At 31.1% G+C, this 10,398-nt stretch overlaps 1 protein-coding gene across 1 annotated transcript in view; it reads left to right on the top strand.

Annotated features, from left to right (window-relative positions):
- Positions 1 to 7,177: 7,177 nt before the first annotated feature.
- The window catches only part of LOC122583700 (probable polygalacturonase), a 3,659-nt gene continuing 438 nt past the window's right edge, over positions 7,178 to 10,398 (top strand). Inside the window, exons 1-6 of the mRNA XM_043756080.1 lie at positions 7,178 to 7,273; positions 8,047 to 8,418; positions 9,220 to 9,340; positions 9,462 to 9,636; positions 9,747 to 9,817; positions 10,066 to 10,398. The exon at positions 10,066 to 10,398 is cut by the window's right edge and continues 438 nt beyond it. Coding sequence (XP_043612015.1) covers positions 7,232 to 7,273; positions 8,047 to 8,418; positions 9,220 to 9,340; positions 9,462 to 9,636; positions 9,747 to 9,817; positions 10,066 to 10,398 — 1,114 coding nt within the window. The 5' untranslated portion in view covers positions 7,178 to 7,231. The remainder of the gene's footprint in view (positions 7,274 to 8,046; positions 8,419 to 9,219; positions 9,341 to 9,461; positions 9,637 to 9,746; positions 9,818 to 10,065) is intronic.

The raw sequence follows: 10,398 nt of genomic DNA on the forward strand, positions 1-10,398 counted from the left end.
TAAGTGTGCTCCATTTGAAGCTTTATATGGGCGGAAATGTCGCTCACCTGTTGTTTGGGCTGAGATTGGAGAAAGTCAGTTGATTGGCCCGGAGATTGTACAAGAGACAACAGATAGGATTTTTCAAATCAAAGAAAGACTGAAAGCAGCTAGAGACCGCCAAAAGAGCTACGCCGACAAACGGCGAAGGCCTTTAGAATTCTATGTTGGTGATAAAGTGTTACTTAAAGTGTCGCCTTGGAAGGGCATGGTTCGATTTGGAAAGAAAGGAAAGTTGGCACCAAGGTACGTTGGACCGTTTGAAATTGTTGAACGGATTGGTCCGGTAGCTTATCGTTTAAGACTACCTCAAGAACTAAGTAGGATACATGATACATTCCACGTGTCAAATCTCAAGAAGTGTCTCGCGGATACAAGTTTGCATGTACCGCTAGACGACATTAAGATTGATGACAAGTTACATTTTGTGGAAGAACCAGTTGAGATCATGGATCGAGAACTTAAGACATTAAAACGTAGTAAAATTCCAATTGTCAAGGTCCGGTGGAATTCAAAACGAGGGCCAGAGTTTACTTGGGAGCGAGAGGATCAAATGAAAATCAAATATCCACATCTATTTGATGCTACGACTTCCAACCGTAACTCCAACAAAATTTCGAGACGAAATTTTCTCAAGTAGGGGAGACTGTGACATCCGTCAACAAAACTGGTAATTTATTATAGTCTCTAACTTACATTCCAAATTTCTTGACTAGTCAATGTGCCTATATAGTATAACAAGCATAGAAATGTGGTGATCATTTCCAATATGGGATCTCTATTACTTGATATTCAATAGTTTAGGATTGAGATATTTGATCTTCCTAAACGTAGATGACTATAACTATCCCCGTAATTTCTAGACTTGTAGTTGTTAGTCATATTTATTTATAGACATTGATAAATTAGTATACGCTATTTAGTGGTGAACGAAATCAATAATTATAAAAGTAATATATAATTAGTATAAGTCGTAAGATGGTAATAGTAATAGTAAATATCATATGTTTAGTAAAAAATTTTAGTCATATATATATTACCACAATTTAATGGTGAGCAAGGAATTTTAATTCCATTAGAATTCTTATGATACATTAAGTCTAATCATAAACTAACTAAAACACTTATCACATATATATATAAATAATGACTATACCCTAAACAAAAAAAAAAAAAAAAATATAACCTATCTTTGATTCCTCCTGCCGTCGAACATCATCAAACAAAACACCATCACAAATCTATTTTTTTTTTTATCACTCAATTCTCAAAAAAATCATCTTAAGGAGTTCTTGGATTTTGGTAAGTTTAATTATAATTCTATTGAATCTTGATTTAAATTACAATTAATAATAAAATTCTTAAAGATTATATTCTATTCTTCTTTTCAAGGTGTCTAAGAAGAAGATCATCAATCTTGGGGTAAAATCACTTGTCTTCTCTTTTCATATATATTAGTCTTTTAATTATTAATATATATATATATATATATATATATAAGCATATTTTTTTTTTATTAATTTTATTTATAAGTAACCTATTTGATGAATATATTATGGCAAATTTATAATAATGAATGAAAGGGTTTTTTTTTTAGGGTTAAATCAAAAGCTTGAATAATAAATCATATTAATGTTAAAAGTTTAAGTATTCAATGAAGCATAATAATTAATGTAATAAAAGAAATCCAATTATGAAGGCATGAAAATCATAATAACAGATTTAATTAGGTGTTGGAAAGATTTGAAATTTTATATATAAATATTAGTTGTAGTAGTCTTTAAAACAGTTTGTTTGGGTTATTTCAGAATCTGGACAGATTCATTTTGTTAACTTTGAGAGGTCGTATCTTGGTCATGGGAGATGGTTAAGTCACGTTTTTGGTGTCTAAAATTAAGTTCAGGAAGTCTACTTTCTGGTGGAAGTGGTTTCGTGTCAAAATATGAAGTTTAAGGTTGTCAAACGAATTTTATAACAAAACTGCGCAAAGCTGAGTTTTCCGAACAGATTTTGGTCGACTTCAAATAGTCATATCTTGGTCGATTTTATGAACTGGAAAATTATTTTTCTCCAGAAACGTTTTTGAGATGTTAAGATTGTACAGTAAAAAATTGGATTTTTTTGAAGCTTCGAAGGCCCTTAACTTTTATAAAACTTTTCTGTGCGCAAACAGTGATTTTTCTGACTAGTCTGTAATCATTGAATTTTTAAAAATAGTTAACGTGCCAAATAAATTATAAAAAAATTCATGTAAGTATATAACACTCTAAGGTAACAGTAGTTAAGATTTGGAATCTTGAATCATTCGTTTCATCCTAATAAAAAAATAGATAAAGTTACCAAAAATTTCAGTTAATATGAACTTGTAGAATTTAATCTTAAATCAGTAAAACAAATATTATATATTAAGTTATGTGACTTGTAACTTAATAATATATGACAAATCAATTGTGAATATTTTGAAAGTAGCCATATGTGTATTTCATCAAATACGGGTTACAATGGACAGTTCTTGACCATGTCCATAATTGTAACTTGTTCATATTTATATGTTGTGTAGATTCTAGCGACCTTGTTGGAATTGCATAACTACTTGCTTGTTGAGGTGAGTTTCGTGGCCCCTTTTTATTTTATTTGTTTGGGGAAAATGATGCTCAAAACACTTTTCATTTCTTTAGTAGTTGTGCCAAACTTTTTTGTTTTCTTGGACAAATACGTGTAATTATGAAATGTGTATGCTAGCTTGTTTGTGTTGATTCCATGATGCAATAGATGTCTGTTGATATCTATTGAAGACTATTTGATATCTATCGACCAACTATATACTACAGCTGGTAGTTGTTGGTATTTAAAGCATGATTGAGTTGTTGGCAGGAGTGATGGGGATTGTGTTGTTGGATAACTATGATGACATTGATTACTATTTGGATTGCATACAAGCTGCTACATGTTTATTTTTACACTATTGTCCAAACCTCATATATCATGCACAACAAATTCATTTGAATTCCTTTAAACCTACGAACTCACCAACATTATGTTGACATTTTCGAGCATTCATTTTCAGGTAATAACAATGTTTAAGAAGATTGAGCTTATGGACTTTAGGAAGACCAATAAAGAGATCCTTCATGGACTCCTAGATTGCATGTGAAACATTGAACGCTATTTGCAGTTATTACTTCTTTGCTATTTGAGGCGTGTTGCCTAGACCTTCCGTTTATGGAATTTACATTTATTTGAATTTCATTTAGTATGACTCTATTATAAAGTCCATGTGCCTTTGCTATATCTTTTAGTCATATCCTACGATTCCGCCTAAGGTGGGGTGTGACACAGAACATGCTTTTCAATATGGAAAATGATAATAACATTTTCTAGTTTTAAATGTGTTTTCAAAATTTTCATTTATGTTCTAGAGATAAAAGTTCATCCCGTTTTCAAAAAATAGAAATAGAAAACTAAAAAACATTTTGCATTACTAAACGCGTCTTAATCTTCTCCAAATAAGTTTATTCAGATTTGGAGCTACTATTGATGTTAGTTTTCTCCATAAAAAGAAACATGAAGCATAATGTTAAGCATGCTTGATCCAAGAGATATAACTCGTCAATGTTGCATGACAGATTTAAAAAATAAAAAGGTTTAGCACTGTTACTCGTTTTAGTTTTTTTGACTTCTTATTGAATTAGGTGTGTGATCAGCTTACAAATTTGATAAAAGAATTTATAAATAAGATTATCACACGAATTGAATATGTTTCTAATAAAAGCTAGCTTATATATCTGATCGTTTTGTTTTATGTTATTAATATTAGAAAAACAACGGTCACGGAATACGTAAAATAGATGGATATTTGATGGTAGCGAGTTTGGTAGACAGCGGTGTGCAAAAATTGAACCGAAAAAACTCATAAAAGCCGAAAACCATTAGTTTTGGTTTTCTAAAAACTGAAATTTATGGTTCGGTTTTGGCATGGCCGACTTAGATGGTGGCCGACCGGCCGAGGCCCGATTTTTAAGGGGATCCGATTTTTCTATTTTTAATCTTGTATATATTAAAATGTTATGTATTCGTATATGTAATTAAATAAGTCTATTATAAATTCTAACAATAAATATAAAACTAAAGTATATAATTTAACCCGCATACAAAAGTTACTTACATACTTTTTTAGATAGAAAAAAGTTTATTCAGTACGTTAACTGGGCAGTCAAAACGCCGTGACATTGTCACTTGATTGTCTACTTTTTTTTGACAGCGTAAGTAGTCATTTTTCGGTATGTTATCTCCAAATGAGGAAAATGTAGTTGTCATGTACCTGAATTTATGTATAAAACTCACACATTTAATTTTTTTAATCATAAAAACATTGAGCCCAATCATTTTTTTAATATTCATTATACAAAAAATATTAAAAAAAATTAATATGTATGTATTTTATATTTAAGTTTAGGTACATGACAATCACATATTCACTTTTCTCATATATTATTTAAGAAAATAATAACATAACAGTTTGTTGCTTATCATTTTTTAAAGATTTTTATATTATTTTGAACATATTGAATCTCTATTTATGTTTTAAATTTAGATTATTAAAATATTAATCGTCTCACAAATTAATTTTTGATTATCAGTTTATTTAATATAATTTGTTACACTTAGTTTAGGAGTTTTTTTTTTGCTCGGACTAGGTCCATAAATCCTCGGGGTCGACACTGGGTTTTGGTTTCTAATGAATAACTGAACCATAAAACCGAACCGAATAAAAAATATATAGTGTTTACTTTATTTTATATTTATATCATTTTATTATTAATTTTTGAGAAATATATTAATATATTTGCATTTTAGGTGTATATAATAATATCATTTATATGTTTTAAGTGAAAATACATAACAAGATTAATTTGCTTTAATAATTGTATAATTAAACAACACGTAAAACATATAAATAGTTATATATAAAATTTGTTTGAAATTTGTACAATTTGTTTTTATGGATTTGTTGTCATTGTTGTAGTGTTATTGCTAGTAATATTGTTTTGAAAATTTGTTGAAATTAACTATGGTGTAATTATAAGGTATAAACTTATAAACTTTTCAAGCTCAATTTGACTCAAACTACAAGTGGTTAAAAACCGATTAAAACCCGATATAAACCCAAACCGAAAAAACCTAAAAACTAATGGTTTTAGTTTTCAAAAACCGAATTATAACGGTTCAGTTTTTGTTAAAAACCGACCAAAACTGAACCGTACTCACCCCTACTGGTAGGGATATATGTAGGAAGAACAATCCCACGTGACAAGTCACGTGAGTTAGGAAAGACAGGTGGATCATGGATGGGTGGGGTTGAGTTTAATCACGCTTGCTTCTTTTGTCACAAGCCTAGCCTATTTTTCTCCCATCCCGTGACCTTTCTCTCCCACTTTGATCTTGTCGTTTTTATGTACCCACTATTTATTTTTATTTCAGTATATACTCGTACAAAACATGATGGTCGAGGTGCTAATGGTCGGTGTCGTGGGTAAGGGCACTACTGAGGCGGATGTATCGAAATAGACAAGTACCAAAATGGTTTCGAAATTAAGTTTTAAACATTGTAAATTTCGTTAGCTATCTATACTTAATAAACGTTTTTGTTGTTGGTTCTATTATTATCTATGTTTGTTCCACACTTCAACTTTTTAGATAAAGTTCAGAAATTGATGAATAAAATAAAAGTTAATTACAACTTTTATCGATTTTGTCCCTAGCTATCTGTGTATATTTTTTATGGACCATGGATCAACTTTAATTACGTTGCCAATAATTAATAAACTATATGTTGTTTTTGTTATACAAAAGCGATTATTTAAATTTCCATATATTATGTGTGGGGTTTTATATATAGTAAAAAAGTTCGTTTGTGACGTCCATTGGTCCATGTGAATATTACAAAGTATTAGTTGCACCGTTTATTAATGGTCAGTAAGCATTTCAAATAGCACACTCATAACATTAACAATCTAACATAAATGTATGGAATATATAAAACCTTTAAGGGAAAAGAGTAAGGTGAAGAAAAGTGATAATCATAAAACATCAAATGAGAAAAAAAAAAGGAGCTTTGACAACTAATATCTCTTGGATCAAGCATGCATTGTTTACATTATGCAAAAAGCTAATGAAGCACAGATTAATTGGTAATGGCGTGTTTGTATTTCCAGATACGAGGATCTGTCTCGTTTGTTGATCGATTTGTTGACACGAAAATTGTTTTGTCGGGTCCCACGGATGGCGCTAAAAGGGGTTTTCTTGTCGTGCTCTTGAGCATCGTTAATATGTATGTAACAACATACGTAATCAAGTCCCCAAGTTGGTATATAAAAATATTAATAAGCCTGTAAGGCTTGAGTTCGAAATTTAGCGGATCGAATGTTTAAAATCAAAACTTTCAAAGAGATATTTTAAGTAAGTGGGCCAATCTATTTACAGGTTTTGAAGGTTTAACCTAGGCGTGGGCCAAACATTTTGATAGAACAAAACCTCACTAAATTATACAGTACCTTTAAATTTCTACTGTTGATGTTTATAGACACGGCCCCTCCAACGGTACATGTGGCTCCTGTTCGATCGTTTCCTTTGAACATCACACTCGTATTCGTAGGATGCTTGACTATAAATAATTTTTCAAAAAAATTAAGTCCATATTTAAATCAAATTGAACATAGTTCAAGTGATACCTACATAAGCCCATTTGTGTTACAAAATGACTACCAAGCCATTCATATTTGATCCTTTTGAAACTACAAACAATTTACTTTAAAATCAATTTACTTTAAAGACTAAAATACGATATTATTATTTGACTTAGACAAGTACAAGCTCAAGCTTCAAAGTAAAAGCAACACATAATACTCGTACGTGATATCTTTCTAAAACTTTAGTCAAAAACCAACAATTGCAGCATAATTCTTTCACAAAACTTCAAGGATTGTTTTTGACTTATTCACAATCTTCAGTAGCTAGTTTTCGGGTACTCCAAGTTCCAATATAGAAGCACTCAATCTTGCACCCAACAGAACAGAAAAGTAGTTACTTTTTTCATTTTAAAAAAATTTAAAACATTATGGCTTCCCAATCCTACATATAGACCCCCCACTAACCCCAAAACATTCATAACCATCAAAACTTATCAACAAGTATGCTTCTAATGGACTTGCTCAAAAAACCTCCAAACTTTCATGTATGTAAACAATCTGTTATTATTTTAATTTTTTTGGAAATGTCATTGATATATATATATATAAACTAGTTTATCTTTTTGTAACGTATTTTTGTGGAAACCCCGTTATATATACAGGGTTCAATGATCTTGCATTTTGGTCAAAATTTGAGTAACCGGGTTGTTGAGTGCATGGGGTTTTTCTGAGTATAAGAAAGAAAAAAAATAAAATTCCATTCTGCAGTTGTGTTTTTTGTGAAAATTTTATGTTAGCATCCTCTATATATGGTTTTTGGCAGTTTTTTTTTTTTCTCTTTTTAATGAATGTGAAGGTGGCTTTTAATTTTGTTTCTGTTGACGAAAAATAAAAACGTTTTTATTTTGGCAAAGTTCCATAAATCGTCATTTTCCCTATGGATCTTTAAGGTTTTTGTCTCCATGAAGTTGTAGTTTTGATTCTTGTTTTGGAAGAAATAATAATATTTCTTCTTTCTAATAGGTTTGTTTTCCTTTTTCCAAAAGTCCTTCAGATATGCATATTCACATGATCCTCAAAGGTGCTTTTCAAGAATTCACATGTGTTAAAAAGTAGTTTTCATTCTTGTTATGAAATTAAAACAAAAACAAAAACTTTTTATAAAAGGGTTTATGCAAAATTCCCCAAATCATTATATTCTCCAAAGATTCTTGAACTATTAGATAAAATTTCCAAAAATTTTAGCATCTTTTTTAATACAGTAGTTCTTGAACCTCTTTTCTTTTTTTTTTTTTTTTTTTTTTTTTACATTTTGCAGGTGATGAAGATAGTTTTACTTCTTGTTTTGGCTTTCTTAAGTATCAAAAATGTATATGCAAGAAAGAGTCATGATCATCATCAAGAACATCACCATGGTCATCACAAACATATCAAAAACTATTATCAATACTCTGCTATAAGTTGCAGGGCTCACACTGCTTCACTGACTGATTATGGAGGTGTTGGTGATGGTATAACATCAAACACTAAAGCTTTTCAAACAGCCATTGACCATCTGGGTCAATTCGGATCCGACGGTGGTGGTTCATTGCTCTATGTACCTCCAGGAAAATGGTTGACTGGCAGTTTTAATCTCACTAGTTATTTCACTTTGTTTCTTCATCAAGATGCTGTTCTTCTTGCAACTCAGGTTTGACTTTTTTAGTTTTTGTAACTAAGTTTTAGCTGATTTAGTTATAATGAACCTTGCATTACATTACCATTCGATGTAAATTACCTCGTATAGTCGCTAATATTGGAGATCATTTACATCGAATGAGAATTTTAACCTCATATAGTCGATAAATTAATGACGTGGTATCGGCTTTTATGATGACGTGACACCATTCCACATGATCAATTCATTTACTTCCAATGGTAACTTTTAGCACGTTCATTGCGTAAATGAACATTTAAGTAATTCATTGCTTCATTATGAATAAGTTCATTATATTGTGAGTCTCACTTGGCTAAAAGTTTGAAGTAATAAACACCTAAATATATTGTATGAAAAATTTTTGTATCATATATTCAAAGTTGTACAAGTGCCCATGGAACTTCTGTAATTAACTTTTGTAAGGCTTTTAGGTGGCCTAACAAAAACAAAGTGTATAATAAACCGTTGCTACAGAATATTCAAGTAGAAACAGCGAGATTGAGCCAAAAAAAAAAAAAACAAAACAGAGCATATAGTTCAATAATATAAAACTCTGGCATGTTCTTATATTGAATTATTCTATCTCATTTGGAATTTATCAATGTATTAAACTATATTGCTTTCTTTATGTTTTATTTTAACGGAGAAAAGGGGTTTATATGATACTCTATGTTTTGCATTATGAAATGGAAGTGCTAGTTAATATTGACATGGGTTTTAGACTATAATTAGTACAAAAAAAGTTACTGCGTATATTAGTGACTATACATACATTTTTCTTTGTTATTTACATAGGACGAGAACGAGTGGGCAGTGATTGATCCCTTACCCTCATATGGCCGAGGACGGGATGCAGATGGGGGAAGATACATTAGTCTGATATTTGGCACCAATCTTACAGATGTTGTGATCACTGGTATATAATATTATCATCATTCACATTATATCAAAATTATATATATGTTTTAATTTTGAGTGGTTATCTTCTTTAACTAAAATCTATTTTATGAGGTCACGTTTGGGGTTTGGTTTTGAAGGGAACAACGGGACACTTGATGGTCAAGGAGCCCCATGGTGGGACAAATTTCACAAAGGCGAGCTCAAGTACACTCGACCATACCTTATTGAAATAATGTACTCAAAGAACATTCAAATATCAAATCTTACTTTGATCAACTCACCCTCATGGAATGTTCATCCTATATATAGCAGGTATCCCTAGATGGACTCACATCTTTGTCATGTGTTGTTTTTATGGTTTTGATTTGTGTTATTATATAAAGTTATGATCTAAATATATTCCTTTAATTTGGTTGATGCAGCAATATTATCATTCAGGGAATTACAATCCTTGCACCAGTTAGATCTCCAAATACTGATGGAATTAACCCAGGTAACAAGTGATTCAATTCCAATGACTATTTATATTTTGACTTTTAAAGTCAAACTTACATTCGTTTGAGTCGTGAAGTTTACAAATCAAGTCCCTAATTTTTGTTGACCTTATGTTCTTAGGACTTGCTACAAGGTTTAGAGTATTTATCATTTCTTACTTGATATCTGAGTCATTAAGCTTTGTATTATTTATTGAAGTCAAACTTTATTTATTTGAATCAAGTGCATATCGATCTATTCTTGTAGATTCTTGCACAAACACACGAATCGAGGACTGTTACATTGTATCCGGAGACGATTGTGTCGCGGTGAAGAGTGGTTGGGATGAGTATGGGATTGCATATGGAATGCCAACCCAACAACTCGTGATCAGAAGGCTTACATGCATCTCACCAACCAGTGCGGTTATTGCTTTAGGTAGTGAAATGTCAGGCGGCATTCAAGATGTCCGAGCTGAAGACATTGTGGCCATTGATTCTGAGTCAGGGGTCCGGATTAAGACGGGTATTGGAAGGGGTGGGTATGTAAAAGACATATATGTAAAAGGGTTCACAATGAAAACCATGATGTGGGCTTTCT

The sequence above is a fragment of the Erigeron canadensis genome, chromosome 1, assembly GCF_010389155.1.
Source record: "Erigeron canadensis isolate Cc75 chromosome 1, C_canadensis_v1, whole genome shotgun sequence".
Lineage (NCBI taxonomy): Eukaryota > Viridiplantae > Streptophyta > Magnoliopsida > Asterales > Asteraceae > Erigeron > Erigeron canadensis.